At 29.1% G+C, this 18895-nt stretch overlaps 4 protein-coding genes across 5 annotated transcripts; all 4 read left to right on the forward strand.

The window, feature by feature from the left end:
* Positions 1-247: 247 nt before the first annotated feature.
* LOC149876378 (uncharacterized) lies at positions 248-1303 on the forward strand. Its single transcript, XM_090075479.1, has one exon. The coding sequence runs from the start codon at positions 248-250 to the stop codon at positions 1292-1294; it is 1047 nt and encodes a 348-aa protein (XP_089931605.1). The 3' UTR covers positions 1295-1303.
* Positions 1304-1499: 196 nt separating this feature from the next.
* Positions 1500-2611, forward strand: LOC145202068 (uncharacterized). The gene has a single exon (XM_090075481.1). The coding sequence runs from the start codon at positions 1500-1502 to the stop codon at positions 2457-2459; it is 960 nt and encodes a 319-aa protein (XP_089931607.1). The 3' UTR covers positions 2460-2611.
* A 5420-nt stretch (positions 2612-8031) lies between these two features.
* LOC149876379 (uncharacterized) lies at positions 8032-10257 on the forward strand. The gene is made up of 5 exons (XM_090075482.1): positions 8032-8061; positions 8145-8162; positions 9723-9743; positions 9952-9975; positions 10058-10257. Exons 1-5 carry the CDS (start codon positions 8040-8042, stop codon positions 10255-10257), a joined length of 285 nt encoding a protein of 94 aa, XP_089931608.1. The 5' UTR covers positions 8032-8039.
* A 492-nt stretch (positions 10258-10749) lies between these two features.
* LOC149876380 (uncharacterized) lies at positions 10750-16504 on the forward strand. Of its 2 annotated transcripts, none has more exons than XM_090075477.1 (7): positions 10750-10880; positions 10963-12484; positions 12833-12997; positions 13219-15090; positions 15173-15262; positions 15488-15846; positions 15975-16504. In XM_090075477.1, exons 2-6 carry the CDS (start codon positions 10990-10992, stop codon positions 15700-15702), a joined length of 3837 nt encoding a protein of 1278 aa, XP_089931603.1. In that variant the 5' UTR covers positions 10750-10880; positions 10963-10989; the 3' UTR covers positions 15703-15846; positions 15975-16504. The 2 variants fall into 2 exon arrangements, with proteins under 2 accessions (XP_089931603.1, XP_089931604.1); XM_090075478.1 differs by having other exon boundaries at positions 15790-15846; positions 15975-16250.
* The last annotated feature ends 2391 nt before the right edge of the window (positions 16505-18895 follow it).

Below are 18895 nucleotides of genomic sequence, written 5' to 3' on the forward strand. Positions count from 1 at the left end.
ATGTTTTTAATAATTTTTTTAATTATTTGCTAAGCCAATTTTTTTCAAACATCTCCCAGCTGATATATATATTTTTTTATAGTCATAAGATTATTGTATAATTTAATTTAAATGGCAGTCTGTTATATTTAAAAATTATTTGTGTGTGCTATTTAGAGTAGAAAGGAAATTATATAGGAAAGATCGCGATCTTCAGGATTCGTTTCTTTTCTGATTCGTATAACTTTCAATTGAAAGTGAAGTTTAAATGGATGATATTAGGCTAGAAGCAGATATTAGTTTAGAAAATGGAAATGTTAATAGGCAAGTTAATTGTCGCAGAAATGAAAGAGATAGGCTTAGGCGAGATGAAATTAATAATCGACAAAATGCTAGAAATGCTGCTCGGCAAGCAGCAAATAATTCAAACCCAAATGAGGAGAGCTTAATTAGACGAATTGAAAATAATCGTCACAGAAATGAAAGAAATAGGCTCAGGCGAGATGAAATTAATAATCGACAAAATGCTAGAAATGCTGCTCGGCAAGCAGCAAATAATTCAAACCCAAATGAGGAGAGCTTAATTAGACGAATTGAAAATAATCGTCACAGAAATGAAAGAAATAGGCTCAAACGAGATGAAATTAATAATCGACAAAATGCTAGAAATGCTGCTCGGCAAGCAGCAAATAATTCAAACCCAAATGAGGAGAGCTTAATTAGACGAATTGAAAATAATCGTCACAGAAATGAAAGAAATAGGCTCAGGCGAGATGAAATTAATAATCGACAAAATGCTAGAAATGCTGCTCGGCAAGCAGCAAATAATTCAAACCCAAATGAGGAGAGCTTAATTAGACGAATTGAAAATAATCGTCACAGAAATGAAAGAAATAGGCTCAGGCGAGATGAAATTAATAATCGACAAAATGCTAGATATGCTGCTCGGCAAGCAGCAAATAATTCAAACCCAAATGAGGAGAGCTTAATTAGACGAATTGAAAATAATCGTCACAGAAATGAAAGAAATAGGCTCAGGCGAGATGAAATTAATAATCGACAAAATGCTAGAAATGCTGCTCGGCAAGCAGCAAATAATTCAAACCCAAATGAGGAGAGCTTAATTAGACGAATTGAAAATAATCGTCGCAGAAATGAAAGAGATAGACTTAGGCGAGATGAAATTAATAATCGACAAAATGCTAGAAATGCTGCTAGATACGAAAGAATGTATTGTATAGCAAGAAGCAATACTATTCCAGATTATAATTATTTAGGAGAAATGAGTTATATTTGTCAGCATTGTGGTGGCTAAGAAATTTCCTGATGAAACACATTTTTTATGTTGCCATAATGGAAAGGTAGTTTTGTCGCAACCTTCATCATTTCCACAAGATTTAGAAGATTTATTTAAAGGGAACTATGCAGATAGAAATGCCAATCTGAATTTTTTAAAATATATTAGAAATTATAATGCCTGTCTTTCTTTTGCTTCATTTGAAGCTAATGTAGTTCAACCCATGAACCATGGGCCGCCATGTTTTAGAATATGTGGTCAAGTTTTTCATCGTATAGGTAATCTAAGACCAAATCAAGATGTTCTGCCAACATATTGTCAACTATACATCTATGATCCACTTGCAGCAGTAAATTTTAGAATGCAACAACGTGGTAATGATCTTTGCTTAAATGATTTAATGTTTCGATTGCAAACTATTATTAGTGAAGAGAACCCATTTGCTCTTGCATTTAAAAACATGGCTGAAGTGGAAGATGAAGAAGTTCGTCGAGCAGCTCTAGAAGGTCGCTCAGTGTCAGTTGTAAAAATGCCTTTACTTGAAGGGCAAGATAGACGTCGCTATAATCTCCCTTCACATAACGAAGTTGCAGTTGTATTTGTTGGTGAAGATGGTGCAACACCTGCTTCCAGGGAAGTTGTTATTTACCCAAGAGGTCATCCTCTTAAAACTATATCAAGTTTGTCTGCCAACTTAGATCCTATGGTTTATCCTCTATTTTTTCCGAGGGGTCATGCTGGTTGGCATAATCAATTGGTTCACAACCCTGAGCGTGCTACATTGGTTAGAAATCATGTTACATTATCTCAGTATTACAATTATAAACTTTCAGTTAGACAATTTTTTTCTTCACTCTTTTATGGCAAAAAAATGTTTCAGCAATATTCTGTTGATGCGTATGTTAAAATTGAAGGCCAGCGCCTTGCTTTCATCAGAAATAACCAAAACAAACTGAGAAGCGAGCAGTATTATGTCTTACACGACCATGTAAACAACCTCAGAAATGATCATAATGTTAGACCAGGGCGTGTTGTAGTTTTGCCATCAACTTATGTAGGAAGTCCTAGAGCTTTAAAAGAAAACTTTGAAGATGCTATGGCTATAATTAAAAAGTATGGTAAACCAGATCTTTTTATTACTTTCACTTGCAACCCAAAATGGCGCGAGATAACTGAAAATTAATATCCAGGTCAGACAGCAAATGATAGACCTGACTTGGTTATTCGAGTATTTAAACTCAAATTAAATAACCTTCTTAATGACATTTTTAAGCATGGTGTATTAGGGAAAGTTGTAACACATGTTCAGGTTATTGAGTTTCAAAAGCGTGGTTTGCCACATGTTCTTATTTTAATTCACTTTGCAAATGATGATAAGCTTGAAACAGCACATGATATCAATAATTTAATATCTGCTGAAATACCAGATCCGATTGTTAATCGAGACCTTTATGACGTTGTTAAAACTTGCATGATTCACGGTCCATGTGGCATACTGAATCCGAATTCTCCCTGCATGAAAGATGGGGTGTGCAGCAAAAACAATCCTTAAGAATTTAATGCTAACACAGTAGCAGTTCATAATGGTTATCCGCGATATAGACGTCGTGATAATGGTTTGGTTATAAATATTAAAGGTGACAATGTAGATAACCGCTGGGTGGTACCTTACAATCCATGTTTATCAAAGAAATATCAAGCTCACATTAATGTTGAAGCTTGCATGTCTGTTAAGGCTGTTAAATATTTGTACAAATACATATACAAGGGTCACAACTGTGCCAATATTTAAATAAGTGAACAAATTAATCATGATGAAGTAAACACTTTTTTAGATTGTCGTTATGTTAGTGTACCTGAAGCATTGTGGCGAATTTTTGAGTATCCAATAAGTCATATGTCACACACTATTATACGCCTTAAAGTTCATCTACCTAAAAATCAGTTAGTGTATTTTAGAGAAGGAGCAGAACAAATGGCTTAAGATCGTGCAGCTCAACGTGATACGCACCTAACAGCATGGTTTAAGTTAAATACAGAAAATGAAAGAGCACATTGCTATTCGTATGTAGACATTCCTTATCACTTTGTATTTGATGACAAACATTGTAAATGGAAGATTAAACAAAGGGGTGGTGATAAGGTGATAGTAAGAATGTATAAAGTTAATCCAACTGGAGAATTGTTTTTTCTTAGACTGTTACTTTTGCAAGTAAAAGGAGCAACGTCTTGGGAGGATGTGTGTACTGTTTATGGTATTGTCCTTGAAACGTTTCGTGAAGCATGTGTTTTGAAAGGTTTGTTGCAAGATGACACTGAATGGCAGAATACTCTTTCTGAGGCGGTTTTAACACATACGCCAAAGCAAATTAGACAGTTGTTTTCAATTATTTTGACCTTTTGTGAACCTGACAATCCTATACATCTCTGGAATACATACAAAGCTTTTATGATGGAAGATTTCATTCACCGCTCAGTCCCTCTTCTAATAGCTTAACAAGCTACTCTTCATCAAATTGAGAAGATTATTAATCAAAGTGGTAAAACGCTGGCTGATTACAATCTGCCTGTTATTGATGAGTTTATAGGCTTAAATCTAGAAAATTTTAATGAAAATGTTCAACAATCTATTGACGAAGCCAATCGAATGAGACTGTTGCTTAATGTCAATCAATTAAATGTATGTAATGCTATTCTTGCTGCACTGAATGAGCAACCAAGTGTAGAAAATCAACATTCTAGATTGTTTTTCATGGATGGACCAGCTGGTAATGGAAAAACCTTTACTTATAATTATTTGATTGCTGAAACCATAAGTAGGGGCTTTAAATCTGCTACAGCTGCATGGACTGGCATAGCAGCAACTCTTCTTTCAAATGGATCTACATTGCATGGCTTATTCAAACTTCCTGTTCCAATATTAGATAATAGCACATGTAATGTAACTCCTAACTCTATGCACGGGGATTTTTTAAGACAAGTTAGTTTGTTTTTGCTTGATGAAACATCCATGATACCTAAACATGCCTTAAATGCAATTGATAGGTTGTTAAAAGATATTTGCAACAACAACTATCCGTTCGGAGGAAAAATCATTCTTTTTGGTGGTGACTTTAGGCAAATTCTGCCTGTTGTGAAAAGAGGACAACCAGCTGAAATTGTGGACTCGTGTATAAAATGTTCTTTGCATTGGCAATGGGTGCAGAAGTTTGCATTAACTTAAAATATGAGAGTACAAGATGGGGAAGGTGAATTTTCCCAATGGCTATTAAAACTTGGGAATGGAACAATACCTGTCAAAGAAGAGGATCCTTCTAAAGGATGCATTGAAATACCAAATCAGTGCATTATTAGAGAAAATGAATCGATTGTTGAAAAGATTTTTGGAGATGCTGATCAAAATGATTATTCAAAACGCGCGATTTTAACACCAACTAATGTTGATTCATTATCAATCAATGAAGAAGTGCTTGAATGTCTGCCGGGTGAGGTCAAAATATATTTAAGTGCTGATCAAATTGACACTGATAACCTTAATGAAAGAAATCACTTTCCTGTTGAGTTTTTGAACAGCTTAACTCCTTCAGGTATGCCACCTCATTGTTTAAAATTGAAAATTGGTTGTGTAATTATGCTACTTAGAAATTTAGATCTCAAAGCTGGGTTATGCAATGGTACTCGAATGAAGGTTTGTGCTCTTCAAAATAATTACATTGATGCAGAGGTTTTGACAGGTGTTTCTGGTGGTAAACGAGTTTTTGTTCCTCGAATTCAGTTGGCTCCATCGGATTCTAATTTACATTTTGTTCTGAAACGTCGTCAGTTTCCTGTCAGATTGGCTTATTCAATGACAATTAACAAAAGTCAAGGTCAAACATTTGATAGAGTTGGGGTATATCTCAAAAAACCGTGTTTCTCTCATGGTCAATTATATGTTGCATGTTCAAGAACTAGAGCATTAAATAGTTTGTTTTTCAAAATTGATAAACATCTCTTTCAAGGTATGGTAGGTGAAAAGTGTTACACAAATAATGTTATATTTTCTAATGTTCTTAATTTATAGTCTTTAGATTTTCATTTCGAAAATTTACTGTTTTTAGGTTGTGAGCATATTTTGTATGTATAACTTTATTTATTATTTTAATATTTTTTTTCATAGTTTTTGATAAATATATCTGTCATTTAATATTGTTATAAAATATGTTTATATGTGTTATATACCACCATATTTGTTTATAGTCGTATATATGTTTAAATTATGTTGTTTCCATGTTTTCAAAGTGGTGTGACTTGGCATTATGTTGAGCAAGATTGATAATCTTGCCAGCCAAGCGGTGCACTTATAGCAGAGGTGTGACTTGGCAGCATTTAGTGCCAGGCGGTGTTACTGTCTAGAGCTAGGTGTTGTCTAGCCTTTTTTAATTATTTTGGAAACACATAATAATGTCTGTTAATGTTTAGCGTAATGTGTATGAGAGAGTATGCAACCTTGATCTTTAAATCTAGGGTGTTTTAATGTCCTAAATTTGAAGTAATTGAATAACTTATATTGAACGTAAAAACAAATATACTTTTATGTAGTTATATGTTGAGTAAAAAGATAAATATATAATTAACTTTAAATTGGTTTTCTAATTTTGCTTTTCATATTTTAATTTGGTTTGTTATTTTCGCTGGATTTTAGGATCAAGGGTGTAAATATTCTATTGTTATGTGTTTTTGTTGTGCTGTTTTGTGTTGATAGACTACTTGGCTTACCTTCACGTTGGTGTCTATTGTTAAAAATGAATAATAGGTAGTTTCATTATTGAAACTTACTGCTTTTGTTCATTTACTAAAAGCCAAGGCATCATTATGCCAAAAAAGAAATTTATATCTTAATTTGACTTTTTTTTTTTTTTTTTTTAGAATTGTTAATCCTTTTGTACTTCGAAACAGATTTTATAGTTACATTTTCATGTTTAAAATGAACTTTTATTTCAAAATAGGTTACTATAAATAGGTAAATTGATTTTCAGTTTTTATGTGGTGTTTTTTTTTTTTGTGTAATTATGGTATCATAATTCCTTTTTTTTTTTTTTTCTTTAAGATTTACGATTGACGCTGATTTCTTTTTATTGTAAACTTTTGTCAGTTAAAATGATATAAATATATGCAATTAGTTCAATTATTTTTAAATTTTCTCTATTTTATCTCTAATAATTTGTTGTACCTAATTTGGGGGATCCTTTTAAACCGGGGGTCGCAACTAAAAACCTTTAAAAAACATGAATATGGTAGTTTTGCGCATTTGTCGAATATCGAGTTATTTAAATTTTATAAGGTGTTTAACTAATTAATGAGCTTAGTTTGTATTTGCAACACTTTTGAGGAAAGAAAAAATTCTTATATATGTTAAATTCTTAAATATCCTAAATATTTTTATATATTAAAAAGAAAAACTCTTTTACATGGAAATCATTGTTTTACATTTTATTATTTTGGTAAAAGGTCTTCATCAAAAACTTGATTTCTCTTAATGAAAATAACTATTCTCCTGGCCACCATTATAGCAAAAACGGGGAAGGGAGGTCCTTTATTAGTGTCAAAATATTTAAGAGAATTAAATTTCGAGTAACAAAAGGAATTTTTAGTAAATGGTAGCAAATTACCGTTTACCAAAAACTATTGAAACAAAGAGGCCACAATATAAAAATGGTCTGTTGAACAGACTTAACAAGACCCGGGTGCGGTCAGCTTGGTTAACAGACATGAAAGTATGTCAGGTTAAAAACTACTTTTACTGTTCTATCTTATTTAGCTTCCAAAAATGATTCAAATTGGCTTTAAAGGCTACATTACGTAACCTTTAAAGCCAATTTGAAACATATGTGGAAGCTAAATGTGATAGTACAGTAAAAATACTATTTTAAGATTTTTTGGCTCATAAAAGGGATTTAAGACTTAATCGATTGTGGTTTCCTATTAAACCGCAATAAACAACGATTAGAAAGCAATATGGCCCAGACGGAATATGCGACATAAATATCAAATTTGTATTTTACTCATTCACAAAAAATGGAGTTAACACAAATTGGCTCTCATGTCCAGATATGTTTACTGCACATATTAGTAAATAAACTAATTCTTTGCGTAATGAGTTAGACGCATTGATGAGTTATTTTAGGCATTGAATAAAATTGCTAAACACAATATAATTAATTGAATATGCTAATCGTAATGTAATTTGTAATGATGTAATGCTAAAGTTAAATGCGCTTTTACTTTTTAGTTACTCTTGGTTGTTTTGTTACGCTTAGTGAAGGACAGGTTTTGTTTGTGCGCTGTTAGTTTTTCTTCTGTTCTGGAATTTTGAGATTGGAATTTCCAGTTATTTAAAAAAGCACGTTTCTATTATATCTGTTCTATTACATCTTATCATATCTTTCAAATAGGTTATATTCTGTGTTGTAATTAGCGTAAAAATTGCATTATTGTATAGCGCATCAAAAGGAGCGTTGTGCGTGCGTCATATATTCATTGTAAAGAAATTCATTGTACACAATTAATTTGGAAAATATATATAAATTGTAAAAGCTGAGAAGAAAGGAGAGAACTTTATAAATTGTTATTGTTATGACAACACGGTCATCTTGATTTTACATACTCTATTATCACTTAAATCGTTTGCATTTTTTTTTTTATATCTTAATATGTCTATTTTTATATTAAATTTGTTTCTTATTATATTTCTTTTTATTTTTATATCGAATTAATTAATAGAATGTCCCAAATCGTCGATGAAGGTTTGTATTTATTTAGATGTGTGTCATGTTACTGATTCGTATCATGTTAGGTAGTTAGTTCTTAAAGATATGTTTATTTTTAGTCGCTGAATTACTAAGAAGTAAGTTTTGTTCCCTTTTGTTATAATGAAATGTTGCAATTGCAGTTATTTTGTGTTTGTTGATTTAAATTTACTTTACAATAATAAATTGGTTTAGACGAAAATCTATGTAAATTAATTCAATCCAGAAAGATTAAATAATTATTTTAATATTGAAGTAATTAAAGAGGTTTAAGAAAGAATCGAATTCAATATTTGTTTGCGTTTCTGTTTAAATGACAACAGTATTATAGGAGAAAGTAAGTTAAGCATTTTTACCTTTTAAAAATAGAAAAAAAAAACTTTTTAATGTTTTTTTTTTAAGTAGGTTTAAAATTTCAGGTTTTTAAAATCTTGCATTATAATCTTAAATATTTTTTAATTACTTAAAAAATACGTCTATGTTAAATTACTTTAGGTTGTAGAAAATAGTTTTAGTTTAATGATAAGGTTGTAGACAGTTAGAGCCGATTGAATAGATCAAAGATCGATTTAATCTACTTAACCTACTACCATAGTGAAAATTCACTATCAATTGTTTGTTTTTCTGTTTAGTTGCCAACAATGTAGAGAGAGATAGTAAGTTTTAAAGGATTTATTTTTTTAAAAAGTAACTAAAATGTTTTTTAAAAAAACGTTGTTGACTTTAAAGTAAAATAGTAGGTTTATATAATTTTTACAATAAGACCAAGAACTTAGGTCCTACTTTAAATTGTCAGTAATAAAGAGTAGAAATTTAAAATTCTCAGTAAGACAGCTTTTTATTATATTATATCAAGTAAGTTTAATTAAGATTTATTTTCTTTAGTTGTTAAAGAAAGAGCTAATAATGGTATTAGTTACATAAGTTAAATGAGTTTATTTTTAAAAAGTTAAGTAGATATTTTACCGTCTATACATTTAAGTGCTTTGATTATTTAGATACCGAAGTCAAGGAAGAATTAAGTCAGTGTTTTTTGCTATTAGATATTTGCTAACAGGAATTTGTTTATTTGTACTGTAACTGGAATTTTAAAACTTCAAGTACTTAAGCATTATTTTATTTGTTCTTTTAGGAGAGTTGGAAAAAAAACTAAGTATAAATTATATGATTATGATTATTATAGTTAAATAAATGAAGCATATATCTCTGTAACTCAAAAGTCCAAGGTCAGTTGTCACATTGTAGAAATTGTCAAGGAGAGAGAAAATAGTAAAATAATTAGTCTTTTTTGGCTTATTCTTGATGTTTAAATTTGTTATTTTTTTGTGTTTTATTTAATTTTTCTTGAAGCAAATTAAATATATTTTTGAAAAAAATTAAAAATCAAAAATTAAAAAAAGTGAAAAGCCATTTCTGGACAATCAACCTTTGTCTTCTGAGGTACAGATACTAAGATTTAAAGTTTATCTTAGTTTATATTTTTGGTTTAGTTTATAGTCAAATTTAGTTTACTTTTTGTTAGTTTTAGCTTCAGCTGTCTTTTTTCTTACTTTAGGCAACTTTATGGAGGAAATGAAGGGATTAGGTAAAAAAAATTATAATATATTTATGTCAATATTATTTCATCAATTATTTTGAGGTATATTTTTTATCTTTAGTGTCTGGTAGAAGTACAACTGGTAGGACTGTGTTTTAAATTTTAATTATTTTTCCGGAGAAATATGTGTTATAGGTGAAAGAATTATTTAAATTATTAATATTATTTAGATAAATTCAAATATGACATCTTTCAACTTCGCATTTTACTCATTTTTATTAAGATTAAATTTTTTACCAGTTTAACTCTTTTTTATTTTTTTATTGTTTTTATTTTTTAAACATTTTTAGCATCCTCTTCATCCTGTGAAAATGGTGAGGATATGCTTTATATTTTGATTATATAAAATTGCAAATATTTTTAATTTTTATTATATCCTTCTATTTTTAATTTTAGATCCGTTAACTTTTGAGCAATACAAAAGATATCGCTCCCAACACCCAGGACCTCTCTCGGAGAGGTCCTTTAATAAGTGGTGTACCAATTGCGGTATAGATGAGCCTTCCTTTAAATGGAGGGCCCATCCATACCGGGGTGTTGGGAGACACCGAAGAAAAAACAGCAACCAAAAGGTTGTAAATGTCTTCTATCAGTGATGATATTTATAACCTTTTTGTTGCCGCTTTTTTCACTTTTTTTTTATAATTGTAATTTTTTATTAATTTTCTTTAATAAAATATTTTGTTTATATGGTTTGTTTTAGTCTTTTTTAATTAAAATTTTATTTTTACCAATTAAATTTATTAATTAAACTTAGATATAGTAAACTTGAACCATTACTCAATCAGCATAACATGATATCTTAAAATCACATTCTTTATAATAAAACATTCTTCATAATATAACAATATTTTGTTAAAAATAATTCATTGGTAGTTTAATTTATTACTAAACGTTAAATACAGGAAAGTCTCCCTAATTATTGGATAAGAAATCTTGTTCCGCAAAGCCCGAATAACAACTTAATCGTTTGCCGGATCGTAAAAAAGTTTATGTTTTTATGACCATGTATGGATGTACATATATATATATATATATATATATATATATATATATATATATATATATATATATATATATATATATATATATATATATATATATATATATATATATATATATATATATATATATATATATATATATATATATATATATAGAAATATATATACTAAAGAGCACGCTTACAGTTTCCAGTTTCTAATTCGCAATAACGATTGTGAGTTAGCTACTTCTTTTAATAATATAACTATTTTAAACTTTTTTTTTATTATTTCTAAATAACAAATTTTATGTTTAAGGTATCTGGTAGCTTATCTCTAAACAAAATGAAGCTTAATCAGCTTACGATCAATAGTTATAATCGACAAGATGCATACGAGTCACATAAACAATTTATAAAAACTGTTCAAGATTATTCCATCAAAACCAGCCAGTTTTCTTTTGATAAAGTTGAAGATGTGTTTTCTCTTATGAGTTTGCCACCTAAACATCAGTTAATGAGATGGTCAACTGAATTATCTCTCCGTAATAATATTGCAAGTGGAATTCATTACGTAGAATGTAATTTAGGGAAATTCCTCTATGAAAGTGTTCAGCATCTAATAGCGCTTCATAGGGTTCAAGAGATCAAATTAGCAGTTGATCAAGAGCTGACATGGTTTAATTCTCCAAAGTTGGTACCAAAATCAATTGGTATATTCCCTCCTCAAAATTTAATTGAAAAATTCAAGGAAGTGCTTTTTAGAAAGCCAGCTAGTACAGAAATTTCAGAATATGGGATGAACCCTAATACTTTAGCTGAGTTATGCTGTACTAGATGGCTCTCCTCAGATCATATGATGCAAATATCTTGTATTTTAAATTCTATTCAAAGCCATTCAAAGGTAATTTACTTTAACTTTATAGGAAATATTGAGCATTATGTGTCAAGATTAACTTCTGTCCCTATTAAATTGATATTAATTATAAATGTTGGAGGAAACAATGAAAAAACATTCTCTGGCACAGATTTTAATCCTGGTTCCCATTGGGCATTTGCAGTTTATAATAATATTGAGTGTAGTTTTTACTATGGAGATTCATTAGGTTGGTCAGTTCCAGATGATTTTTTATGTAAAGTTAAATTATTGATCAGAAAATTGTATCACTTAAATAAAGAGGTTAGCATTACATACTGTCATGATCCAAAAACGCACAGATATGGCGTCAAAAAATGCAGTTCATTATGCAGAGGAAACTACCCAAAGCAGACATGTGGAAATATTTGTGGAGTTATTACTATAATAATTTGTGCGATATCTTGTTTAAATTATGATTACTTTGTACATATAATAAGCAATGATAAAAGAGAGAACAATAATTACATTTTTCTACAAGAGCCTACAAAATATTCTAAATATTTAAGATTGGTTTTAATGTCATGGTTTATTAGTAAAGAAATAAATTTGGATTTTGTTGTTCCTGCTTTAGGCAAAGTTTCTAGCAGTTTCGAAGTGCCTTCTAATGAAGATTTCAAATATACAAATGTTTCTGAATCATCATTAAATAAGAATATTATTGTTAATATAGAAAGTAACAATTTTTCATCTCTAAAATGTGCATTTTGCAATGTTACTTTCACCAAAAAAAAGAATATGCAGCGACATATAAAAAATAAGCACAAATTGATTAATGAAGCTCAAGCATATATTCAGTCAGGCATTTCTTTTTGTCTAGAATGTGGCTTTCAATGCAGACAAATTAATGGTTTACGAAAACATTTATCTGCGGTTCATTTTTATACTTTTCAGGAAGAAAAATTATCATTTTCTAATTTTAAAGGTAGTTATATGTTTTTGAAGTAAATTGTTTTATATGCTTTTATAAAAAAAATGATTTTTATTTATTTTTTTGTTTACTTCTTTAAATTTGAGTTTCATTTTGTTTTCAAGATTTAAAAAAAAAAAAATTAAATAGTTAACTAATTTCACAATACTCACAGGAGTAGATTATTCATAGTTTATATTGTAAGTTATTGTTGCAGGCCCTTTTATAATGCATCTTTCAGAATAGTAGCTTCTTATATTATGAATCATTGCCAAATTTGTAAAGGAATTAAACAATCAGTTATCTGTCTTTCTTATTACCTTTTTTTTATAATTGTTGTTTCATTTTTTTGTTAATGTTTAGAATTTGATTTGTGGAAATCAGATATTGAAAGTAATAACTCAATGCAATATGTTTTACCTTCTGGTGAAAAGTTGGATAAAAATGGTAGGAAAGTATCATACTATCAATGCAACAGAAGTGGATTTTATAAAAGCATGGCAAAGAAAAGAATAGCTAAAAGTAGTGGTATGTTTCACTGAAATAGTCTCTGAAGACTACTTTGTTTATTTTTTAATTATTTTTATGTTTTGTTTATATTATTAGAATTTTCTTTATTATCTTTCTTTAAAACAATTTAAAAAGTTATGTATAATATATAAGTACAGTTAATTGTAATCTTAATAGTTACAATTATCTATTTACCATAATAGATTATTTATTACCATAATGAATATTTTACAAAATAGGCACTCGAAAAATTGCAAAAAATTGCACATCCACTCTAAAAGTTTACCAAAACTTAGATGGAACAATTCTGGTTCACGCTTGTTATTCTCACTATGGACATAGCAATGAAATTCAACATATTTCCCTATCAAGTGCTCAAAGACTAGAAATTGCCAGCAAACTAAAAATGGGTGTAACCAAAGATAGAATCCTAGATGATATTAGAGATGAAATGGGTTCTGTTCAATCCAGATTACATTTAACTCAATACCAAGATATTAAAAATCTCGAAAAAGCATTTAACATTAATTCTATACAGCTTCATGCTAATGACCAAGATAGTGTTGCAATTTGGCTAAAAGAGTGGCAAATGAAGGAAAATAATCATGTTTTACATTATAAATTACAGGGAGAGTCAGATACATTTAATAAACTTAAAGATGCTGACTTTATCATTATAATGCAAACAGAGCATCAAAAAAAAATTTTACAACAGTTTGGCAAAAATGGTGTTTGTATTGATTCTACACATGGCACAAATGCCTATGATTTTCTGCTGACAACAATATTAGTTATTGATGAATTTGGAGAGGGGCAACCTGTTGGATGGTGCATATCAAATAGTGATTCATTCAGATTTCTAAAATTATTTTTTATAAAACTAAAAGAACATTCTGGAAATTTTTGTCCAATTTGGATAATGAGTGATATGGCATCACAATATTACGAAGCGTTTTGTGATGCTTATTTGTGTGAGCCTTTAAAGTTCTGGTGTACTTGGCATGTTGATAAAGCTTGGAGAGAAGAATTGCATAAAAAAATACACAATATTGAAATGGAAGCAGATATATACAAACGTATTCGCTTTCTTTTACAGCTAAGTGATAGAAACCTATTTGATGACTATTTACAATTATTAATGAATTACTTGCAATCATCTGATTTAACACAATTATTTGCGGAGTATTTTGAGAAATATTGGGTCAGTAATAAACAAAATTGGGCATTCTGTTATCGTATGGGTCTTGGCATAAATACAAATATGTATGTTGAATCTTTTCACAAAGTCTTCAAGTACAGTTACCTACAAGGCAAGCATAATAAAAGAATTGATAATTGCTTGTTTGCTTTGTTAAAGTTTAACAGAGACAAAGTATATGAAAGAATAATAAAATTAACTAAAGGTAAAATCAGCTTCAAGTTGAAAATGGTGCATTCTAGGCACATTGCAAGTCTGCAACTGAATGAAAGTTTTACTTTGGATGATAAAGGAGCAAGGCTAGTACAGTCTGAAACAAATGCTTGCCTATACAGAGTTTTAAAACACCAAGAATTGTGTGAAATAAACGAATGCCTCACAAAATGTCCAGAATGTAAAGTATGTGCTCATTTATATAGTTGCGACTGTATGGATTTTCTAACCAAAAATATCCCCTGTAAACACATTCATTTAATACATCGTCTTAGCAGGGTTTGTGAAACTAAAAAAAATGAACCTATTCATTTGCCAACACATTCTATTGAATTAGAGTGTAAAGTTGTAAAAGGATGTGAACCTGCAGATATTAATATTTTAAAAAATACCATTATTAAAAATTTAAACAATCTAGTTAATTTAGTTACCTGTAGTACAGTATCAGATGAAGAAGGTTTGAAGAGCTTACACAAAAATATATCATTAGCTCAAAATACCTTTTTAAACTTAACAACAAATAAGCAAAATGAATTACATTTCAAAAGTAATGTTCCATCAAACACTCAAATAACCAAGCAGTCTCCATTTTATTCAACAAAAAAAAAGCGTAAAACATCAAACATAAGACTTGCAAAGCCTTCTGCAGATGAAATAGATAGTTTTCTTGATTTTACCAACTGGAATTTAAAAATAAAAGGTATATATATATATATTTTGGCCTTACTGATATCTATATGTTCAATTTTATGCTTTTAAATATGTTTTTTTTTTTTATCAAGACTCTCAATTACAGTCATCAAGTAAATTAAAGAAGCCAAAACTTGAAACACAAACTAATTGTATTATTAAAAAAAACATTTTATCACCAGGTAAAATACTTTTTTTGATTTTTTAATTTCAATCAATACTGCTTATTTGGTGTCATATATGTTGTATTCATTACTTTTTCCAAAACTTAAAGCTAGCATAAGTTCTAAACCATTGCATATATACACTTTAGCCTATTTGAAACCCTTGTTTCAATAATTAGTTTACCTTTTTGATTGTTTTGCAATTTGATTTTTATTATTTTACTTTGATTGATTAAAATTTAGATCAGAAAAAAATTTTGGAATTTTTTGGGTACAGAAAATCGCATACAAATCATATGTTGACTGAAAATGAACTGAACATAGATACTGCTCATCTATCTCCGGAAATAATTAACCATGACATTACAATTATCCAAAGTTTAATATATCCGGAAGTATTTGTCAAAGTTAAAAAAAAACGTTTATTTGACCATGCATATAGTATTTACTTTGTCTAATTTTTAATGCTATGCAAATAAACTCATTGACTAATGAAATAGCCATATAAAAAATTTTTTTTTTTTTCATTTTTGACTTTATGAAAGACTATGTGGCCAAAGTTGAAGTATCAAATTGGTAACTATGTACCTATAACTTTGAAGGTATCTAATATTAAATATTTTGTCTTCAAGATCCAGTAATACTCAACTATTGATGATATTATTAATATGAAAGACTTTATGCAGCAATTTCTTTAGATATTTTTTAAAGAAATTGTTTTTGTTTTTAGCCAAAGAAGCCATTTTAGCCATTGTTTTTAGCCAAGGAAGAACTGAAAGTGGATTTATCAAGCATTAACATGAATTACTACATCAAACACTGGATTAGTAGTTACTATAAAAAATATTTTTCAGTTAAGAAAAAGAGTGATGATAAGTTAGTTTAAAAAAAGGAGTTATTAGAAAAAATGTTGATGCAACTTCAGTAATAGAACAAGATAAATTATGTTGTAGTGTGATTCTTATTGTTTTTGGAGTTTCTATTGAAAATGTTTATACAACACATTTGTGCATTACTGAGATTAACAGTTTTGGTGTGAAGTGTTAAAGTAAAAGATTTGATTGTGGTTTTTTACAATTTAGAAAAAGTTTCACTCTAACTAGTTTTGTTTAATTAAATATTTTTTACTTGTCTTTGATGTGTTACATTTTTTGATGTTTTAATAACCTTTCAGTAGTCTGTTTTTAATAGATTATATAAAGAAATAATGTTGGTTACATCATTATAATATTATTTAAATAACAGAGCTTTTGCAACACATAATTGTGTAATGTATTATACAACAAAGTATTTTTATTAAATTAGTTTAAACTAATTTAATAAAAACTTCGATAATTTCATTCCCAAAACTTCTTTCATTTACCAATTTATATTTGTAATTGCAGTTTTGTAGATATTTAATTGCATATTTAACTCCCAATATGTCGGCTCTCCAAGGGGCAGATAAGTTAATTCGAGTAAGCAAATGTTGGAGTTAATGAGTCATTATATAAGTCCAGCTTTTAACCTGTTTTCTATGTTTGGGTGTATTCAGAATTTTCAGAGCAAATGAAATATCAATTAATATATTTATACATAATTCTGTATTCACATAAGAAAAAAACTTTTAAAATTTCAACAACACACTTTTTACCGTACCCAATGTGGATTTAAATCAACAATTACAAATAAACACCATGAAATCTATAATTAAAAATATTAGTTCATTCTCCACAGCATTTGTTTATTACTTCCATGAAGCAGCAGCGGCAGCTGTTTATGGTTTTCAGTGAAGAGATATTTTTATCAGAGCAAGAATAGAGGACAGAGATGTTGTTTTATTTCTTTTTGCAATTGCAATTACTCCCTCTGAAAACGGGGGTTGTTGCGGTTTTATTGTCTTCTGTGATTTAAGCGCGGCAGATTTTTTATAAAATTGATTCGAGTCAGGGAACAGATCAAAAAAGTTACAAAATTCGGTCAAATGTTTTACCCCAAATTAGGTCAAATATATTTGCCTATTATAAATTGTGAAAAATCTCTTTCGAACAACCCTTTCAGTATGGCAAAAAGATTTTGTTAAAATTGTGTAAATTTTTAGATGCGATGGCTGGGGTAATTTAAAATTTTAGTGTTTTTGGCAACGGCTCCAAGTGCCATTTTATCCAAAAAAAATTGTTTTTTTAGCTATTGTTTTAAAATATGTGTCTCACGCGGTCCTTATCTCTAAAAATATATTTATAATATTTCATATACGTATTCCACATATATCATATAGAAGTCACTAAGTCCGGCAAACGAGAATAATGTTTTTCGGACTTTGTAGACCAATTTTTCGCCATCCAATCAAAATAGGGAGACTTTCCTGTATTTAACGGCTCGTAATTTATTGAACTCTCTGCTTTTAAAATTTTCTATAAATCAAGTCAATATGTTTTGCTATATAAATGCAATTTATTTAAATCTCAATTTCATTTTATCTTTTTTTATCGATTTATTGTTTGGCTATTTGAAGCATTAGTTATTTTGTTTTTTAGTTAGTATTTTAAATCTATTGTAATGTCTTTTAAATTAAACTAAATTCTACTAAGAGCCAACATGAAATAACGTCATAAAACAACACCGAGGAGCTGCATGACAGTAGCTTAAGTACAACAACAGGTTACCGAAACTCAGGTATATTGCCTTTCAGTTTGTTTGGTTTTTTTTTTTCTTTCTCTCCCTCTCTCTTCATTCTATGTCTACATATATTTTACAATTTTTTATTTAGGATTATCGTATGACGCATTAATGCAATATAAAAGATGAAAGTTTACATTTTTTAAATTTGTTATACACATGTTTGATTGTAAATTAACTTTTTTTTGTTTAAAACGTATTTGTACTCAATGGCTTAGTTATTTTTTATAAATTTATTAAGTAATGTGTATTTAACGTTTTAAAGTCAATTTCCTTTCTTAAAGAAACATGTAACAAGTAGCTACTAAATAATTAATAAATCAAGTATAAATTACGTTCGCTTTACGTTAATGTGATTAAATAAACTACATGATATAAAAATATAACAATATTTCCGATTTATTTTTTCGTCAATTCAAAGCATGTTGATGCGCTATTATTTTGTGTTAGTAACTAAAAACGCAATATGTTGAATTATGTAATGTAGAGGAAAATGGTTTTGCCCCACTCTGATATGACTCATGTCATGTAAATTACGAAAATAATGTTAAATAATTGGTAAATTATTTTACCTCCGCAAATTTTTTATTTTCTTTTTGCAGATGGTTTAATCTTTACAATTTAAAGGGCAAAACCTTAACTAATACCCTAAAAGGGTATTAGTTAAGGTGTTGCAACTTAAAAATTGTGGAAAACAGCCACTATAAATTAAGTAACAGACCGACCATAACCCGTATTACGCACACCTATCCAAAAATGGTCCCAACCTCAATTTTGAAGACCGAAAAAACGACCGATGGGGCATTAATCTGCAATGTCTCAGATATCACAAGATGAAAAAATTAAAATCTAATCTCTATAGCCAAAGGAGTAAAACACATTTAAAGTTTATAGCGATTTGCGCAACTCATCGCACTTGGAGCCTTGGATGTTTTGAGAAGGGAATATTAGTGGCTAATTCTCAATCGAAAATCTCGATACTTCTCGTAAAAT

Source organism: Hydra viridissima, unplaced genomic scaffold (assembly GCF_058129835.1).
Source record: "Hydra viridissima isolate aposymbiotic clone 2 unplaced genomic scaffold, HvirCarnegie_v1 scaffold_21, whole genome shotgun sequence".
In the NCBI taxonomy this organism is placed as follows: domain Eukaryota; kingdom Metazoa; phylum Cnidaria; class Hydrozoa; order Anthoathecata; family Hydridae; genus Hydra; species Hydra viridissima.